At 58.4% G+C, this 19,848-nt stretch overlaps 1 protein-coding gene across 1 annotated transcript; it reads right to left on the reverse strand.

Annotated features, from left to right (window-relative positions):
• Positions 1 to 69: 69 nt before the first annotated feature.
• TYK2 (tyrosine kinase 2) lies at positions 70 to 18,388 on the reverse strand. The gene is given in 26 exon segments (XM_011227650.3): positions 70 to 973; positions 1,056 to 1,166; positions 2,029 to 2,146; positions 2,357 to 2,529; positions 2,845 to 2,963; positions 3,289 to 3,481; positions 3,721 to 3,818; positions 4,261 to 4,411; positions 5,134 to 5,288; positions 5,373 to 5,508; positions 6,387 to 6,514; positions 7,437 to 7,524; positions 7,607 to 7,789; positions 7,885 to 7,988; positions 8,087 to 8,276; positions 8,363 to 8,471; positions 10,124 to 10,281; positions 10,370 to 10,570; positions 11,025 to 11,357; positions 11,359 to 11,392; positions 12,994 to 13,157; positions 13,508 to 13,655; positions 13,785 to 13,908; positions 16,836 to 17,051; positions 17,274 to 17,441; positions 18,265 to 18,388. Coding segments are annotated over 24 exon segments (3,549 nt in total). The 5' UTR covers positions 17,032 to 17,051; positions 17,274 to 17,441; positions 18,265 to 18,388; the 3' UTR covers positions 70 to 838.
• Between the last annotated feature and the right edge of the window lie 1,460 nt (positions 18,389 to 19,848).

Raw genomic sequence — 19,848 nt, forward strand, 5'->3', positions numbered from 1 at the left:
AGCTCGCTCTAGCTGCGGTCCCCAGGACAGCAAACACAGGCTGAAGAAGGGCCCAAGGATCACAGCCTCCAGCAGAGAAAATACGAGTTTATTACCAGCTAGTGGAAATGGTGGGGCCTACTGAAGTGTGGGAGCTGGAGGGGGAGGCAAAAAGATGGGGTTCAGGGGCCTGATTAGGTCCTTGCTTGTCCTGGGTCCCTCAGGGGCCTGGGCCAGGCTCATAACCATGGAAGGTGTGACTGTTTTGAAGGGTTGCGTCCCCTCAAAATGCTCACGTTGAAATCCCAATGCCCGACGTGACGGTATCAGGAGGTGGGCCTTTGGCAGGTGCCAGATCATGAATGTGGCGCCTTCCTAAGTGGTCCTTCAGATCCTGGACATCCAGGACAGTGACGCAGGCTCCTACCGCTGCGTGGCCACCAGCTCCGTGAGCCAGCGCTTCAGCCAGGAGGCCGTACTCCAGAGAGATCCCCAACCCCTTCCCACCCTGTGAGGACACAGCCAGGTGATGTGGGCTATGAACTAAGAAGAGGGCCTTCACCCAAATGTGACTATGCTGGCGCCTGGACCCTGGACCCTGGACTTCCCAGCCTCCAGAACTGTGAGGAACACATTTCTGTTTATAAGCCGCCCCATCTGTGGGGCTGTTACAGCAGCCCAAAGGGAGTGCTATGGAAGGCACGTCAATTCACAGAGGTGGGGTCTCCAGTCAGGAATAAGGCACTGGGGATGGTGAGGCTGACCTCTCCCTGCTGGGTTCCTCTGGGGGCGGGGAGGCAGTCTGGGTGGGCGCCTGCTCCGGTCNCCCCGGCCCCCCCCCCCGAGCCGCTGGTAGGCTTCAGCACACATTGAACACTGAGGCGGCCTGGCCTTGGTATTTCTCCTGGGCGGTCTTGAGAATGGGTATGAGGTTCTGGAAGGTGGGACGGAATGAAGCCTCTGCCTCCCAGCAGTTCTTCATGAGGAGATAGATCTGGGCAGGAAAAAAACTGGGACTGTGGGGGGCTGCTCTCTCCGCAGTCCGACGGCGGGGAGGTGAAAAGGGGGGGTCTCACCTCACAAGGACATCTCTCTGGCCGGGGCAGCCTCTCCCCTCGTTCCAGCAGCTCAGTGAGCCTCAGCACCGTCATCTGCCCCTGGGTGAGGCCTATGAGCTCGATGAATTTCTGCACAAAAACAAGGCCAGCTCTTTTCAGGAGGCGGGTCTACCTAGGTAGAGGTCAGCGGTTCCAGTCCCTCCCCTACCACCTCCTGGTGCATAACTTCAGATTTTTGATCTCATTTCTCTGGGCCTCGGTTTACTCACCTGTAAAACGGGGTGGTAACACCTATCACTGGGTTACTGTGGATGTTAGGTAACTAATGCTCATAGAGTAAGTCTGAACCAGGGGCTTGCTATGAAGCTTCTCAGCAAACTGTTTTCACCAATCGAGAACCTTTTCTCCCCCCTTCTTACACTGGCACTCTGCTCTGGGAATACACTCCTAGCACAGCCTTGGTTCCTCCCCCAGCGCAGGCCTGGCCAATAACCGTGGCTCGTGGCTATACAGTGATTGGCTCCGTGGCGACACAGGAGCCAAGCTGGGCCAATCAGAAAGTCCTCAATTACGGGGGTGGGGGGTAGGAGGCCCTTCGGTCCCCTCTGCTGGGAGGCTGCGTGCCTTAAGAGTTTAGGGTGCCACTGTTGCCACAACAGAGCAGGGGTTGTGGGGGTGGGGGGCCCCTGCCTGAAAGATGCTACCACAGAGAGCAGCTGAGCGGAGATGGAGAAAAAGGGGTCTCCTGCGGACAGCTGAGGATCTAAGTCAAGCGCTGCCTCCCGGGCTGCAAAGGGTTGACCAGGCTGTTCTATCTGAGTGGGTTTCTATCACAGTCAAAGCCCGCCTGCACGGCAAGGGGCCCGTTTTACACAGTGAGACTGTGCTGCCCAGGTGGCTTAAGCACTCCCGACAGTGGGAGGGCTGGGAACCCCACGCTTGTCTTTCTAGCGCCTCCGGTATGGGGTGGGGCCGAGGGCCTGGCTCTCACCGAGGGGGGGCTCTGGCTGGAGTCACAGTAGGTCAGCAGCTCGTACAGGGTGACCCCGAAGGACCAGACGTCGGACGCATAGTAGAACTTACACTCCTTCAGGCACTCTGGGGCATACCTGGGGGGACGGGGCACTCAGGCCATGGGCCAGACCAGGTGGGAGTCCTTACCTGGGGCTGAGGGGCTCTCTCGTCCCAGTCAGGGCCCCATCCTGGGGGGGGGCAGTTTCACCAGGCCCTGTCATCTGAGACCCCAGCATCTAGCTCCTTCACCCTGTGTGCTCCAGGTGACCCTGACACCCCACCAAATCTGGGTCCTGTCTGGTCACCAGAATACGGGGCTGTCCCCGTCCTCGCGCACGCGGTAGTATTCATGGCCCTCAGGCACAGCCTTGGTCAGGCCAAAGTCCCCAAGTTTGACCAGCCTGTCGTTGTCCAGCAGCACGTTGCGGGCAGCCAGGTCTCGGTGCACGTAGTGCTGTCCGTGAAGGTAGGCCATGCCCTGGGGGAAGGGCGATTCAGCATCAGTGGGGCCAGGGAGAGCCCGAGGAGTGAGGAGTGCGGGACCAGAACTGGAAGGGGGGGGCGGGGAGCCGGTCAGGATCGTGAGGACCAGGCAGGCGCAGGCGTGGGCAGGGAGGCAGGTGGGAGCAGAGCTGGCAGCAGGGGTGTGAGGATCGGCGGGGACTGGGCTACTGGAAACTGGGTGGGTTGACGAGCCGGTCCAGAAGCGGGGACTGGTGAGCAGCGGGTATGGGACCATCTGGCTAGGCCAAGGAGGGGGCCGGGCTCGAGGAACAGGAGCCGGCGGGCCCACCTCACAGATCTGCTGAGCGAAGAGAAGCAGCTGCGCGAGTCCAACGCTGTGCCGCGGCAGGTAGTCGCGCAGGCTTCCCAGGGGCACGTACTCCATGACGAGCTGCACCGACTTCTCTCCTGATGCAGGGGAGGGGTGGCCCATGCGGGCGATGGAGGCAGGGGCCAGGGGCCGCCCGTTCTGAGCCCCGCAGCTTCCCTCCTCCCCAAGGTGGGGCCCCGACTCGCCCACACCAGGTCCAGTCCTCAGGCGGGACAGCCCATCCTAAAACCCATCCCCAGATGCCCAGGCGAGAGGGCCTCCAGTACGTTCCGCCCATCCCGGTCCCCGCAGAGGGAGCAGGTGGGAGGGGGGCAGCCCGGCCGCACCCACCCTGGTGCGTCCTCGGGCGGAGGCTGCAGCCAGCAGCTCTAATTGGCCCCAGGCCCTGCCGGCCCCGCCCACCTGGGTCCTCGCAGCAGCCCTTGTACTTGACGATGTGCTTGTGGTAGAGCGTGCGCAGGATGTCGATCTCCCGCCTCCAGCCGGTGCGCAGCTGGGGGCTGCAGTCCGCCTTGAGGGCCTTCACGGCCACCATCTCGCCAGTGCCGTCGTTCGTGGGGTCGTAGCAGTACAGACTGACCTTGCCGAAATGACCCTGGCCCCGGAACACGCAGGCGGGTCGGCCCTACCCCGGCTCCCCAGGCCCCACCTCCAGTCGGGTCTGTTTGGAAAATCCTAGGCCCCACCTACTCCGTGTAAGTGGGCCTCCTTGGGGGCTAGGACTCCTTTCCAAAGCCCCAGGGCCTCCCTTCAGGCTGAGGGTCTTTTAAGCCAGGCCCCACCCATATTTCCAGAATTAACTTCTGGCCTGCCCCAGCCCCCTAGGCCCCTCACCTCGCCCAGATCCCGGATCTTTTTCAAATAGCGCTTGTGGAAAACGGTGGGGTCCGACGCAGGCGAGTCGGGGTTCACAGCCAAGACGTCAGCAAGATCTAGAAGAGCCACAGTAGGTGTCACTGGACCCCTGCCTCTTCCCCAGCAGGCCCACACTTGGGGGCACAGAAAGGGAGCCACCGCTCCCCCAGCATCTGATCTCAAATATAAGGAAACTTTTTTTTTTTTTTTGGCAAGGGCTGGAAAATTCTACATCGGGTCCAAAATGCAGAAGTCGCTGCATCCTAATGGACACCTGGGATGGTCTTAGATCGGGTAAAGGGTATTTTATCACGAGAAAACAAAAGCCAAAAAATCGCAAGGGCCTGATTGTCCAAGGAAGTTGTGGCTCTCCCCAAATAAACCATTAAGGCGAACACAGGCATCGGCAGGCCCGTAAGTGGCTTAGACACTGTCACACTTGACATGAGCCATGGGGCAGAAACCTTGGGGACTCCGGGACAGCATAAGCAGGGGTCCCGGCAATGGGGTAGAGCTCACTCTGGGGCTGCAGTTGAGTGAGGTCACGCAGGATGGTGCGGAAGGAGGGCCGCTGAGCTGGTTCATAGGTCAGGCACTGGCTGGTGAGTGTGGCCAGCTCCGGGCAGGAGGGCTGAGGAAGCCGGTGCTGCTTCTGGTAGAAACACTCTTTCTGCCAGGAAGGGGACCCACAGGAGTCAGCGCCCACTGCCCACCCCCAGTCCCCTTCTCCAAAAGACAGTCAAGCTCCCAGAACAAGCTAGGTCCTTGTTCCGGTCATTCCCATTTTACAGATGACACGACTGAGGCTTGGCGTAGGGAAGCAGACTTGGTCACCACTTCAGAGCCTGGGCTCGATCCCAAGTCCAGCTGACTCTGCTGTGCTCAAGGGCAGCTCGAGTTCGGCCCTTCCTGCCCTGGCTCCTCTGGCTCCAGGAAGCTCCAACCGAAATCTGAATGCACCAAAGCCTCAGGGCCTTTGCACATGCTGTGACCTCCGCCAGGCTGTACTTCCCAGCCTGGGTCACTGCAACATTTCTGTACCTGGATTAAAACCTCCTCTGAGAAGCTTTGCCTGACCCCTCAGCTGGTTCAGGGGAGTCCTCTGGTCCTCCCTCACCCCTACAGCCTGCGGCTTCTCTGATGGCCCTGGTGGCTCTCTCAAAACTGAAGCATGTCACTTACTTGCTGTGTGTCCCAACAACCTTATGAGGTGGAGACTGCTAACCCCAACTGACAGATAACCAGACAGATCCCCAGACAGACGAGGCCACATATACACGGGAAGCCACACAGCGAGAGGGGAGGCAGCTCTGGACCCTGAACGTGCCCTCTAGACTCCTTGGAGGTACCAATCCCCTTTGTAGGAAGGGCCCAGAGATGCCCCGGACATACCTCAGAGGGGCCACGGCCCTGCAGAGGGGCCTCCCCGTCGAAGCAGATCTCCAGGAGTGTGGCACCAAAGCCCCATTTATCGGCTGCGGTGGTTAGGCTGTTGGCTCCACCAGAGAGACACTCGGGGGCTATCCAGGGGATCCGCTCCACCCGCTCTAGGAGCCAGGGCCAAAGGTCAGCAAGGGTGAAAAGAATGCGGGGAAGCCTGTCCCTGTACCCAGCCCTGCCCGGGTTCTCACCCTCCCTGGAAAGGGCGCCCAGGCCCACACCGGGGTCACTCAGCTTGATGAAGGGGCTGGTGCCCTCCGCCAGCCCCAGTCGTGCCAGCAGAATGTTCCGGCCACACACATTACCATGAACCAGGTTCTTGTCTTCCTGTGGTGGAGTGAAAAGGGGGTGTGACCTGTGGGGGGCTGTAGATGCTGCCCCCACTCCCATCCCAGGTGGTCTCCACAGGGACAGCCCACGTGAAAAAAATAATCATGGTCAAACAAGACAAAAACAATCATGGGGATCCGAATACATTGTCATTGTGACTGGGCAGCACTGGGTACCCAGTAGGTCCTTCCTGTCCTCCTGGAGCTGGTGGCCAAAGCTCGTGGTCAGGTCCAACTGCTGTCCTCCAACCATGCCAGGCAAGCTCCTGCCCCAGGGCCTTTGCACTGGCTCTTCCCTCTGCCTGGAATGCACTTTCCAGATACCCACACGGCTCCTTCCTCACCTCCGGGTCACCGTAGTAGGGCCTTCCCCCACCCATCTCTTTAAAACTTCACCTCTTCCCCAGACGGTAGCAACTCCTTATCGCCACCCCTGCTTTTCTCCCACAGCTGTCACTACTTTCTAAAATACTATGTAGAGGAGTTAATTATTATTTGTTTGCCCCTCCCAACTAAAATACCTGCTCCCTAACCACAGAGACTCTTGTTTTGTTCTCTAGTGTGTCCTCAGGGCCTAGGACAGAGCCTGGCACGCAGAGGTGCTCTGGAAACTGGGGTGACTGGCCCAGGAGGCGCTGGGATGAATGGCGAAAGAGAGTGATGGAGGAGCTGAGGCCAGGCCCCTGGGACCCAGAGGGATGAGGTGTTCTTCTCTTGGAGGAGATGGGGCCACAGGGGTGTGTGAGCAGAGGAGGTTCGTGGAAAGATCTCCCAGGCCAGTGTGTAGATGGAGTCCTGTGTTGAGACCTCCACACCCGATGCTGAGGTCACCCTGGTGCACCAAATCGACCCAGGCCCCGCCCGCAGGCCACGCACCAGGTAGCTGAGGGCGCTGGCCAGCTGCTGGGCTACCGCCACCTTCCAGGCCACAGGCGTGTGGCCCTTCTCTCGCCGCAGCCACACATCCAGGGGCCCGTGCTCCACGTACTCCGTCACCATGATGTCTGCAAAGGCCCGGCTGCTGCGGAGGCTGCCCATCGGCCTCCACCCCCCAGGATATGGGGGGCAGGACACAGGGGCTGGGACCGTGGGTGGGGAAGGCGCTGGGGCAGAGACGCGGGGGGCAGCTTGCGAGCGACTCTGGGGTGAGGGGAGATGCAGGAGGGAAGGTGGGCAGTGTGGGTGCAGGGTGAGGCAGAGGTGAAGGCTGCCGTCTGAGGCCGGGGCGTGTCGGGCAAAGCTGACGTGTAAGTGACAAAGGTGAGGACGGAACTGGGTGGAGACGAGTGGAGGTGCAGAGCGTGAGGCTGGGGCGAAGGTGACGTGAGGACCCCACGGGCCTGGGTGCTCGTGGGGTGTTGACCAGTGTTGGAGGGAAAGCAGGCGAGGCAGACCCGTGGGGCTGAGGATCTGGGGGCTACTGGCTGGACAGGGAGTTTTGAGGTACATGCAGAGGAAGTGCAGGGGTGGGTGTAGAGCAGGGGCTGAGATCCGGGAGGACGGGGGTGCCCAACCGCGCTGGTGTCCGCATGGGGTCCCAGTGCCGGTGGGGTCAGAGGGTAGACAGAGGCTGGCTGGCAGGTGTTAGATGGCAGACGGAGCTGGGGATACAGCCGGCAGTCAGGATGTGGGTCAAGGGTGAGGGTGCAGGCAGCACTGAGGTGGAGGTAAGAGTTAAGGCGCAGTCCGGGGAGTACTGGAATACAGCCAGCAGCTGGGGTACAGGTTGAAGGTCGAGTAGTCACGGATTGAGGTGTGTAGTCAGGGATCATGGTATAGGTCAAGGTGGAGCACGGAGTCAGGGGTGAGGAGGGCACAGGCTGAGGGTTGGGGTCCAACCCAGGGCGTGGGCATAAGTGGGGCGTGGCCTGCAAACGGGGATGGGTGTGAGCGGGGGTGCGAGCGGGCATGCGGGGGCTCACTCACTCTCAGAGCCGTGCACGCAGATGCCGTGCACGAAGGCCAGGTGCACGTGGGACACCTGGCTCATGAGGCTGGCTGTCTCGTAGAAGGCCTGTGGGGACAGGGCAGGTAAGGTGGCCACGGACCCTGACCCCTGCACCCCTGCCCCTGGCCCCCCAGCTGTGCTCACTCACCAGGGCGATGTCATGGTGACTGGGGTCCAGCACCTTGAGTACCACTCGGAGCTCTTGCCCACGGTCCCCACTGGGCGTGGGGGGGTCCTCACCGTCTGCCATGCCCTCCTCGGGGCTTCTGCCCCCCACTCGTAAGATGCCCTCATACACATTGGTCCTTGTGCCTTGGCCCAAGTGGGAGAGCTAGAGGAACAGGGCACGGAGCACCTCCATGACCAGTACTCGGGGCTGTCGTCCCCAGTGCCCCCCGGGGCCCAGGGCGCTTGGCCCACACGCACCTGGGTGATGTCATCCCGGCAGACCCGGTGGAAGCTGAGCTGGCTGAGGTTGGGGGGGCCCGTGCTGGCCCGAGGCCCCCGCATGATGATGAGGTTGGAGATCTCTGGGGGGTTGAGGTGACATCACTAAGGGCTGGCTTGGGTTGCGGGGGTGGGGGAAGATGCCACCCCCACCCCCACCCTAGGGTCCCCCACGTCGTACCTCCCGGCCACGGTAGGCAGCAGCGGCGCAGGGAGAAACAGTCATCGCCAGCCCGCAGGGAACAACCCTGCAGGGCGGCTCGCAGCTCGCGCACGCTGGGAAAGGACCGGTCCCAGCCCTCCAGCGTGAAGACCCCCGCCTGCAGCTCAATGGGGAATTTACGCAGGTGCATGTGCTGTGTGCCCGGTGCCTGCGGTGGGGGGCAGGGGGCGGTGAGCAGGGGTCCAGGCAGGGAGCGCGCCCAGCCCCAGCCCAGGACCCCCGCCCCAGGCCCACCTGCTCACGCTGGGCCACGGTGAGGATGAGGCGGTTGAGGTGGCTGGCGCTCCAGTGCACGAGGTAGAGACCATCCTCCGCCCGCAGCTTGGCCAGCACAAACGGCTCCCTGCAGGGGACAGGGGGGCCACTGTCAGGGAATATGGGGTGTACCGCGGGCCCACAGAACCTGCCCGTCGGGGAGCGCTCCCAGCTGGACAAACATCAGACATGGGCACTCGTGTGGTGACGCGGAGTCGAGCACATACACACAGCAGTGGAACGCCGTCGCGCACAGGAAAACAGGATGAAAGCAGTACCAGGACAGGCACACATGTGTGCGGGACGACGGTCAGGCAGTGTCGACAAGGTAACATGCGTGCAGAGACAGGAGACAGCTGTCAGACGCCAGATGGACACACACCTGGCCAGCCACTCTGACACACAGCGGGTAGTCTGTCAAACACGCAGGACAACAACCACAGACGTGGCCGCCTACCCACTGGGACAGGGTGGCATGGGGACGGCGACATCCCAGACCCAGAGGTGACAACTGTCACGAGCACAAACAGGCACGACACGTGAGGCCCAGACACCCACACACGCGGGGGTTCCCGTGCTACTGTCAGCTGAACGTCCGTGTCTCCCCAGAGCTCCGCTGCTGAAAGCTACACCCCAGCGTGATGGGGCGAGGCAGCGGGGCCTCCGGGGGTGAGTAGGTCACGAGGGTGGAAAACCCATGGATAGGATTCGTGCCCTTTTACAACAAGGACTGCAGGGAGCTGCCTGGCCCGCTGGCCCATGTGAGGACCCAGACGGAAGACAGCCATCTGTGGACCAGGAATGGGGGGCTCTCAACCAAACACTGGACCTGCCTGCACCTTGAATTTAGATTTCCAGGTTCCGGAACTGTGAGAAATCGATGTCCGCTGTTTCTGCATCACCCAGTCAACGGCACTGTCACAGCCGCCTGAACAGACGAGGACACAGGCGGACGGCGCCCACAGACACGGCAGGGGGCGCACACTGGTGGGGACCTACCGCCGCCTCGACCTCAAGAGGCGGAACGGCCCCTCCACCCTCTGCTCATGTAGACACCAGGCTCCGAGGGGTCAGACCTCTCAGACACCTCAGCGGCCAGTCCCGGTGTCACAGGTAGGACGGGGGACAGCCAGACACAGGTATGAGGACCACATAAGCTGAGAGTCACGCCACTGACCCAGCAGCGTGCAGGACGGCCACATGCACGTCTGAGAAGCCCTGAAGCCCCACGTGTCTGGACAGAACCGCACAGACAGGGACCTCCAATAACCAGGCAGACACACACCAGCAGGGATGCGAATGCTCATGCGGACGTGCGAATGGCCTCCGACATCTGAGCAACACATGGCTGCACAAAAAGCACCCGTCCCATCACATGCAAGAACGGAGGATGACGGTTTTACGCACGATCATAAAGCAGGGCCACACGCCGGGCGGGCTGTTACACACGCACACGTGCATGGTGACAGTCCCAACCCCATGTACTGTCAGGACATGTGTCCACACCACTGCAGGCGCCCTCTCCCCCCACCCGGTGTGCACATCTGCACGCATGCACACGCAAGTGCGCGCGCTCCCACACGTACACTCACAGCTGAACACACACGCACTCACGTGAACGCATACCAAGGCGTGAGATCACACAAACATGCGCACACGCCTCATTTCTGCCTCACCATGAGCTCTGGGCAGCCACCGCCTCGCCCCGTGTCACCCCCGTGCCCCCCCGCCGGCACTCACAGCAGGGGTCCGTGGATACCCTCCTGGATGCTCATCACCAGCCGCGGAGGAGCCACCTCGTGGCACAGGTAGTGGCTCGAGTCGGCGGTCAGGCGGAAATAGCCGTCCACCAGCGACACCAAGGACAGGGCTGCGGCCCGGGAAGGCAGGGTCAGCTCCTGCAGGCCAAGGGCGGGGGACCTCAGGCAGGCATCATGGGCCACAGGCGCCCCCAGCCCCTGCCAGGCCCCCGGCCCCAGGCCCCACCAGGCTCTTGTTGTCCTGACAGTGGATGCTGACGTGGCGTTCTTTCAGCACCACGTGCGTGATATCCCGGAAGTCGCAGAAGTAGGCCCATGGCGCTTCCCGAGGCCTGTCTGCTGGCTGGTTGACCACCTCTGGGGCCTTGGTTTTCTTCCCAGTTGGGCCAGCATGGGGATTCCTGCTGCTGCCATCGCCTCTGGGACCCTGGAAACCCAGCACGTGGGGCAGGGGATGAAGCAGGGCTATGCCCGTTCAGTCTCCCGCATGTTCTCCCTGGGGAGAGGCGGGAGCTGGGGGGACCAGGGATGCTCCTCGAGTGGCATCCCCGCTCGAGTCTGTGTCACAGATGGGAGGGGACCCTCCCCAAGAGATCCACACGCCAGAAGCCAGAATCTCAGGGAGGAAGAAAGGAAGAGCCGGGCCCTCTCAACCCCAGACACCAGACAGGGGTTCCTCAGAGGGGCAGACCCCAGAAATGAGGTCCCCGGGGGTTAGACAGAGATAGAACACTCCATAAAAAACCACCCCAGGGGGCAGACACATCCCAGAGCCACGCAGGGAAAGGGCTCACTGCAGCCACCGTCGGAGGCCAAGGCCAAGTGGGAGCCCCAGCCCCAGCCCTACCGGGACTGCTGGATGCAAGAACCACTCTGCTCACCTCTGCCTGTACCGGCCGCCACTGGATGCCACCCGTGCCCGTCACCAGCACCTCATGAGTGGGGGGTCCGGGGGCCAAGTCCGGCCCGGGCTCTGGGGGAGCCTGCCCGCCGTCCCGGATGTAGTAGGGCTCCCCACCGGCCTGGGCCGGTAGCTGCAGGCGGCACACGGGCACACGCTCCGTGCCGAAGCGGGGTGCCAGCTGCTCGAGCGTGGCCAGGTACTTGACCATGATGACCTGCTGCGAGACGTGGCCCGGCTGGAAGGCCCGCACGAACCTGCGGAAGATGTTCCGCAAGCGTAGACGCGTCAGCGCGTTGTGCCGCCGGATCTGGCTGCCGGAAGGAGCGCGGGATGCAGTCCTTGAAGCTGGGGGGCAACCAGGAAGGGATGGTCAGGAGCCTGGGGTAGCAGGCCTAGTTGGGTGACGCTGGGCAAGCGGCTTAACCTCTCTGAACCTCAGCTGCCTTGTCTAGAAATCAGGCGGGCTGTCGTGCAGGGCGAAGAGAACACGATAAAGGGCCAGCGCAGGGAGGCTGGGTGGGGTCGGAATTCCAGAGGCGACGAGGGGGCTAAAATCCCAGCTCTTGGACAACTTCCTTAGGCCCTAAAGGGCTCTGCCTTCTCATCCATACGTGCGGTCGGACAGGGCCCAGCTCCAGGGCTGAGACAACTAGGGCTGCTGACTGGCACGTCATAAGGACGAGGTGACCGTCAGAGGCTGTCACTGCGGGAGAAGTCACTATTGCTTTTATCACCGGTGCTATAATTATCAACAGATAATTTCCCTCTGCTCCTCACAAAGCTCCCCCGCACCCCTTCTCTCACTGCCTGCCTGGCACCCAACTACCAGTACAGCTCACGTGCGTTAACAGATCTCTCCGTGTCCCAAGCCCTCTCTCCCATCCTTGACCAGAGGCATCCTAAAGCTCGAGGTTGTAGCTGCCTCTTGCCCTCACTTCCAAGCTTCCTAGGGCTCCCTACAGCCCTCGGAGGAAGGCTCCCTGACTAGAGCCTGGTGGACTCCTGCTCTCAGGCCCTCATATTCCAAGTTCAGATCCCCAAGAAACAGCCTTTGTATATGCTTTTCCCTCTGCCTAGAATCCCTTGCCAATGTATTCCACATCTGGCTAAAGCTGACTCAATCTTCAAGTCTTAAGAGAAATGTCACCTTCCCCAGGAAGCGTTCTCTGCCGTCCAGGCTAGATAGGATACTTCCTCTGGGCTTCCCAACACCCTGGCCTTCACTGTCCCAGCCCGAGTCTTCCAGAGTGATAACACAACAGGGATGGAAAGATATGTGCTTTAAGAAGAACTGCTGGTCCTCAAAGATCCATGTCTCCCACTGCCTCCTCCAGGCAGTGTACCCTGATTACCTGGGCCCTTACAGCAACGGCAGTGCCCACAGCTGGCTCCTAGCTCCCCACACTCCTGTGTCCTTCTCTCCCTGGAATCCTGTGGAATTCTCCAAGCTCACACTGCTGCAGCCACACATCCTCCAAAACATCAGGCAGGCCCCAGGGTCTTTGCACCGGCTGTCCTCTCTGTTCGGAATGCTCTTCTCCCAGATACTCACATGCCTCCCACCTTCACTTCCTTCACACCTTTGAATCTGAATGCTATGTTCTCAGTGAGGAACTCCCGGACCACCCAAGTTGAAATTGTACACCCCTCCCTCTCTGACGCTCCTTTCCTGCTTAATTTTCCCCCTCCGCATTTATCACCGTCGGAAACACTGGACCTTTCACTTCTATATTTTGTTTACTGCCTGTCTCCTTCACCAGATGTGAGCTCCAGGAGGGCGGTGATGGCAGTCTGACTTGTTCACTGCTGGGGCCTCAACACCCAGAACTACTGCTATTACCACAGCAGGTATACAGCAGGTACCAGATAAGTGCTGAATGAAGACACGGCAGTACGCAAGGTCTCTCGTGGCTCCCAAAGACCCGTCCCGCCCCATTCTCAGACACCTGATCTTCTTGGCCACCTTCTCCAGGGGGACGCCATGGCAGAGAGCCAGGTGGCAGAGGTGCAGAAAGGCCATGCCCAGACTCTCGTTCTTAAAATGGTGGATCTCCTCCTCACTCGACAGCTCCCACAGTGATGCCACGTCATTCACAAACTCATGCTTGCCCTGGGGATGGGGGGAGGGATTGGGCAGAAAGGGAGGCATGAGAACCCACTCACTCCCCAGCTTCTGTCCACTTTGGGGATGGGAGGGAACCCCCGTTTTCTGGAAAGGCCAAATACACAGCATGCGTGCCTCCTCTGTCCAACCCTCGGCCTGTGGCAGACATCACGAATTGATCACAGCACTCTTTCCCGTGCAATCCCGTGTCTCAGAACACTTTGGTTCAGGCAGCCAAAGGATCCCAGATGGCATGAGTTGAAATCTATTAGCTTTAGTGAATTGGGGAGAGATGGGGGGCCCAACTACTCCTAAGTCCCTCATGAATAGTCCCACTTCCCCAGCCCTACACACACCTGCTCAAAGAGGTACTCAAAGGAGGCTGGGTCCAGCAATTGCATCCCCTGCTCTGCCTGTTCTGAGGAAGACTTGGCCCCTGGGGGCCCACAGCGGTACACAGCCGGTTCCTGAGGGTTTGTGCCGTGCCAGTTCCGGAAATAAAACCTTCAAGAGGGGAGGGAGTGGTGGCAGCTGGGGCGTAGAATGGATTAGACCAGCTCCAGGAAGGTGGGGTGCAGGGGAGCAAGGGGACAGAACAAAAGGGGACAAGACTCCCAAGGGGCCATCACCCACCTCATGCGGAAATACAACGTCAGGCTCATGTCTCTGGAGATCTCCAAGACATGGTTTGGGGGCAGCCAGACCTGAGCCTGGGCATCGAAGAGAGCAAAGAGATTGAGGCAGGACGGAGTGATACCTGGAACAGAGGAGAAAGAGGGTCAGGAGGCGGCAGCTGCTGCCATCTGCCTTGTGGACCCCCAGACCTGCTGTTTCCCCTCACAGACCCTTCCTCCCTGGGCCTCTGCCTGCCCACAGAGGACAATACAATATGGTGACCATGCAGCAGCTTCACAGACTACATTTCCCGTCCTCCTTTGCATCTGGGATGGGGGCCACAGGACCAGTTTCTGGCCAATGGGATGCTGCTGAAAGGGATCTGCAGATTTCCAGGCCTGGAAATAAACTCTTACCATCTCCTCTGCCTTAGGGATGTTGGAGGCCCCTTGTGCCAAAGTTATGAGACAGAGGTGACTCATCTGGCCTGCATTAGATTTTAGGTAAACCTTCATTGTCTTGACCCAGGAACATTTGGGGGGCTGCTTGTTACTGCAGCAAGAAGCTACCCTAGACCGAGCAGCCCAACTCCACAAACTTTTGGCACGTTGCCTGGTCTCTCTCTGAGTTGCAACCCTGGAGGAATATCCAACTACCTCCTGGCTGTCTCCCCCTGGACATCACAGCCCCCTTAGATGTGCCTTGTCCCAAAGAGACCTCATCCCAGGTCCCCAAACCTGCCTCTCGTCTGCCCGATTCTTCAAGCTAGGACTTGGTCCTTGTCCTCAACTTCGCTTGCAACTCACATCAGATGGGTCACAAGGCCTGCTCTTTCCGCATCCTTCATCTCCGGGATCCTTCAGCTCCAAAGCCCAGTCCTAGCCCAGCCTCTATCCCCCACACCGGCCACCCAAGGCATCCTTTTATACACATTACTTGAAAATTTTACCTAAGACAGTCCGTTCAGAGTAATTTATCATCACCAAAGTACAGCCACAAGACATAAAAGCTGCCCCTGTCTACTTCCACCTCCTCTCCCCTCCCACTGAGTTAACCACACTCCTGAACTAGAGTTTATCATTCTCATATCCTCTATGACCTAGTCTCAAATCTTATAAACTCTCGTTTATGCAATATGACCTTATAGGTGTCCTTCTACAATCTCCTTTCTCGTGTCATAACAGGTTTTAAAACTTCACACACAAGGGGCACCTGGCCAGCTCAGTGGGTAGAACGTGTGATTCTTGATCTTGGGGTCGTGAGTTCAAGCCCCATGTTGGATATAGAGATTACTTTTAAAAAAATTAAAAAAAAAAACCACACAAAAACTTCACATATGTTACTTGTAACTTCGGTTAAATTTCCTTTTTTCCTGATTGTATAGCTTTCCAGCATTCAACCTGACTGCAATTTGCGTGTTCTCCTGTAGAGGGTACTTTGAGATGGTCTCCCATTTTTCATGAAGATAAATGAAGCAGCTCTGAATATTCTCGTATGTGTCTCCTAGAACACGTGAGCTGCGTGTCTGTACGGTGCATATCTAGGAGTGGAACTGTGTGGCCTCAGGGAATGGAGGTTCCAACTCTGTGGGATGATGCCAATGGCTTTCCAAAGTTGCTGGGTCCAAGTACACTGCCCCCCCCCACAGAAGGAGAATGCCTCCTGGAGAGACAACTTCCTAAAGAACCAATCTGACTGTTTCACTCTCTGGCTTAAACCTTCCATGGTTCCCCATTGCCCCGTGAGAAAGCTCAACCCTCTCAGCACAGAATAACCATGACCTGGGATGACCTGGGGGGGCGCCTGGGTGGCTCAGTCGTTTAAACACCTGACTCTTGATTTAGGCTCAGGTCATGATCTCAGGGCCATAAGGTGGAGCCCCAAGTCAGACTTCGCACTCAGAGGGGATTCTCTTTCTCCCTCTCCTTCTGCCCCCCCTCACTAAAATAAATAAATCTTAAAAAAAAAAAAAAAGGTATAACTATGACCTGGACTCTGACAATTATGCTCCACTTCAATTCCTACTTCCCTTTTCAAATTCTTGAAACCGACACTCCAGTTACTCTTAAGGTCTGCTTCCTCAAACAGATCAGGCTTTCTGGGACCTTCACACAAGCTCTTTCTTCTGCTGGGCATGTTTCACACCACCCAGCACACCGGTCTGAGCTCTGGAAGGATCAGCCACCAATGGGAAAGTACAAGGTGTGGTAGAAATCCACCATGAGGCCCCCATCCAGGTGTGGGCAAGGGCGTTTGAGAGGATTTCCTGGAGGAAGGGGCATATCAGCAAGGTCCAATTGCACAGACCTTCTCCTCCTGGGGAAGAAGAAACGAAACTTTCGGTACCTCTCTCTACTATAGGCTCTCTCAGCCATTCCACAGTTCCTTACTGCTCTCAGAAGAAAGTGGAACTCTGAACTCCTCCCTCTGCCATTTAAGTCACCGTAAGATCTGGCCCTGGCTGGCCTCTCCCACTTATCTCCTACCTGGGGGTCACTGCTACCCTGGTCTCCCTGCTCCTACCTTCACCCACCACAGTCTATTCCCCGCATGGCACCCAGAGAGCACCCATGATGCCTGAGTCCAGTCACGTCCCTCCTTTGCTCACAGTCCTCTGTGGCTCCCACCTCACTTGGAGTCAAGAGTCACATGCCCTGCCAACTGAGTGAGCCACGCACTCCTCTCCTGAATTTTTAATTTTTCTCCATCATCTACCTCTGCTCTCCCAGTTTTAAGTGGGGGGGGGCAGAGGGAGAGGGAGAAGCAGACTCCCCACTGAGCAGGGAGCCTGATGTGGGGCTTGATCTCAGGACCCCAAGATCATGACCTGAGCCAAAGGCAGATGCTTAACCGACCGAGCCACCCAGGTGCCTCTCCCACAGTTTTCTTACTCATTGTGTCTCTTGCTGATTTTCCTACTGGAATATCAGCTCTCCAAAGACAGCGATTTGGGGCTGGCACACTGTAGTTGCTCACTCAGTGTCTGCTGAATGGATGGACGGACAGATGGACGGACGGGCCCAGATCCTGTCAGCACCTCCACCCACAGGGCTGATGCCCCAGACTCACCAACTTTTTGTGCAATGTGGATGCAGACCTCCTCTGCGGTCAGTGTGGCTTCGCTGAAGGTGACCCAGGGGTCCCCGCCACCAGGGCCAGCCCAGTGCAGAAGGACCTTCAGGCCTCCCCTGGTGGCCATGGGCTGAGCTCCATCGCCATCAGGCCTGCTGTCCCTGGTGGTGGCACCCCAATGGCACAGAGGCATGCTTTTGACAGCTGGCTTGGCTAGAAAGAGACAGGCCATCAGCCCCCAGACGTTAGGCCTGAGAAGATTCTAGAAACCTCACTGTGTGATTTTAGGCACCCATTTCCCCTCCCTGGGCCCATTTCTACATCTGTTTGATGGAGTTAGGGTACACGTCCACACCTGTTAGATTTGTCATGAACAACACCGAACCCCTTTATTGGATAAAATTGCGCCAATATAAAAACCTGCTTAGAACCCACCTTCCCCAAATCACCAGACAGGCAGGTATGGTCAGACAGACCGCTCTCCCAATGTCAACTCAGGCAAGTCACTTAGCCACACTGGGCCTCAGTTTCCCCATCGGAAAACGAAGATGAGGAGAGCATTGTCACGAAAAGAAGGCTGTGACATCCCCACAGCACCTAGCCCTTAATGCAGGCATGAAAAAATAACAAATATGACAAAAACAAAAAATAAAATCATCATTATTGATTCCATCATCCTGACCGTCTTTCTCTTGCAGGCCAAGATCCCTGCCTCCCACATCTACCCCACGAGTGACCCCAGGCCCTGCTGACTCCCCTGAGCCTAAGAGAGGTTGTGTTTCCACTCTCCCCTCAGTCCAGCTGCGGGACTTTTCGAGAGCCAGGCCCAGGGCTCAGGCCTCCAAGTTCTCCAGTTTCAAGGTAAACAGCGATGGGAAGAAGAGCATGTCCTTATAGCACACTGTCAGATTCCACAGGAATCAGCTCCTCTCTGAGCCGGTTTCCACGTCTGGAAAATGGGCCTATAGCAGTCTCTCCCTCAAAGGGGTGTTGGAAGGATTCAATGAGCTGAGGCAGGGGAAGCACTCAGCACAGGGCCTGGCGTGCAGTTAATAATGCAGTTAAGTTAATAAACGTTCGCTATCATTGTATGTTAACATTTGAGAAAATACGGTGGGGATGGGGTTTGGAAGGTGCCCATTTCCTTCTTCCTCGTCCCCAGTGGGTGCAGAGCCAGCTTTGCAGGTGCGGTAGCAGTGACGTCTGCACCCAGGAGGCCCTCACAGTCGCTCACCCCAACACACCCCCAAAACCTCGAAGCCTCGCTGGCTGGGGCAGAAGCCGCGATGCGCACCCACCAGGCATCGACCAGTCACGAGGCAGCGGGTGTTTCTATCCACCCCCGGCCAAACGCAGCCTCCCCGCCGCGCCTCCCACCGCACTTCCCGCTGCCCTCCAGAGGACCTCCCGGGGGTTCCAGGCTCACCCTTTCCAACCCGGACTGTAGCTCGAACCCGGGACCCCGCCCCGCAGCCGCGGGCAGCCACCGCCGAATCGCCGCCGAGACGCCGCCTGCCATTGGCCGCCTGAAATGGGCAAACTCATTGGCCACCGTTGTGACCCGTCGCACGTAACCATTGGGCCTTTCGTTGCAATAGCGGCGCTCCTATTGGTCCTCAACCTCACTTTTTTTTTTTTACCCTCAACCGCGATTGGCTGGGCCGGCACCTGGATGCGCCGCAGCGTCAGCGATTGGCTGCTGGGGGGAATGGGCGGAGATGCGGAAGGGCTGGCAAGTACGCCGGGTTCAAGAGTGCGGCCTTCAAACGACGCCGCGACATCAATTTCCTACTCGGGCCGTTGGCCCAAGTGACGCTTTCGGACCTGGTGTAAACCTCTTGTCCTCACTTTGGTGATCAAGGCTTCAGCCAGCCGCCCTTCAGTCTTGCAGCCCCCTGCCGTGTGACTCCATTCCATCCTGCCTCGCTTCCCCTGCCTCCGCCTGGCCAGCTCCACGTAGCTGGATGAAGACACCCCCTCACACGACGTCCGGGAGGCATTTCCGGCCCACCTGTTCGGATCCTCTTCCTGATCACTCCGCCAGCCCCGTCCTCTGAGGGTGTCAGAGCAGCAGCTTGAAAGTCCCACCCGATCTGAGTTCTAATCAACACACACCAGCAAGTCGCCGTCCTTTACTGAGAAGGCTATGCAGAGTGTTTTCCTGCAATATCTCATTTGATCCTGGCAGCAGTCCCCTGGGGGCTTATGTTATCCCCATTTCTCCGATCAAGAAACTGAGGTGCGGAGAGGTGACAAAGACCCTCTCCTTGACCACTCTAATCGGAGCCCTCTTCTGGAATAGCTGTTGACCTTGGCCTGAGCCTGTCTTCAGCCTGCTTGGTCCAGTCCGAGGGAGCAAAGAATCCTTTTAAGTCATCCCCCACCTTTAATATCTGATCAAGTTCCTCCCATTTGGTGTCCACAGAAAACTGGAGAGTTGTTTGGCGTGGAAAACCCACAGGGTATCAGAAGTGTTGTAAGTAGAGAAAGTTCTCCCTTACCGTGCATTAAAGAACGCTTTCATGGGCTTCACCTGTGGGCCCAGTTTTAAAGAACAACAGCAATAAACTGACTACCCAGGCCAAGAAATAAACCCTCACCCCACCCCAGAAGCTCCTCCATCTAAATCAGCAAGCCCATCTTTCTGTCTCTTTGCCTGCTGTATTTTTCTCTGCAGTCTTTATGACAACCTGACATTTCCCTGGAAGTTTCTTTGAGCACTGATTTTAATGCCTGTCTTCCCCTCTAAAATGTCAGCTCCTCAAGGGAGGGGTCTGTGTGGCTCTCCACTGTATCCTCAGCGCCTGGAATTATGCCTGTCACCCAGTAGCTGCCTAAAAGGTGCTGGAGCGAATGGCCTGGGGAGCCCTCTGGGCCTGAGCTGCTGTCCTGCTTGCTGCAGAAAGGCTGACCATGGCCTTCCGGCCTCAGCTTCCTCTCTGCCCCTGAGAGTGCAGCAGCAGGAAGTCAAAGTTGCCAGATTCTTCAACAGCCGGCTGGGTGAGGTGGG

This window comes from Ailuropoda melanoleuca, chromosome 4 (genome assembly GCF_002007445.2).
Source record: "Ailuropoda melanoleuca isolate Jingjing chromosome 4, ASM200744v2, whole genome shotgun sequence".
In the NCBI taxonomy this organism is placed as follows: Eukaryota; Metazoa; Chordata; class Mammalia; order Carnivora; family Ursidae; genus Ailuropoda; species Ailuropoda melanoleuca.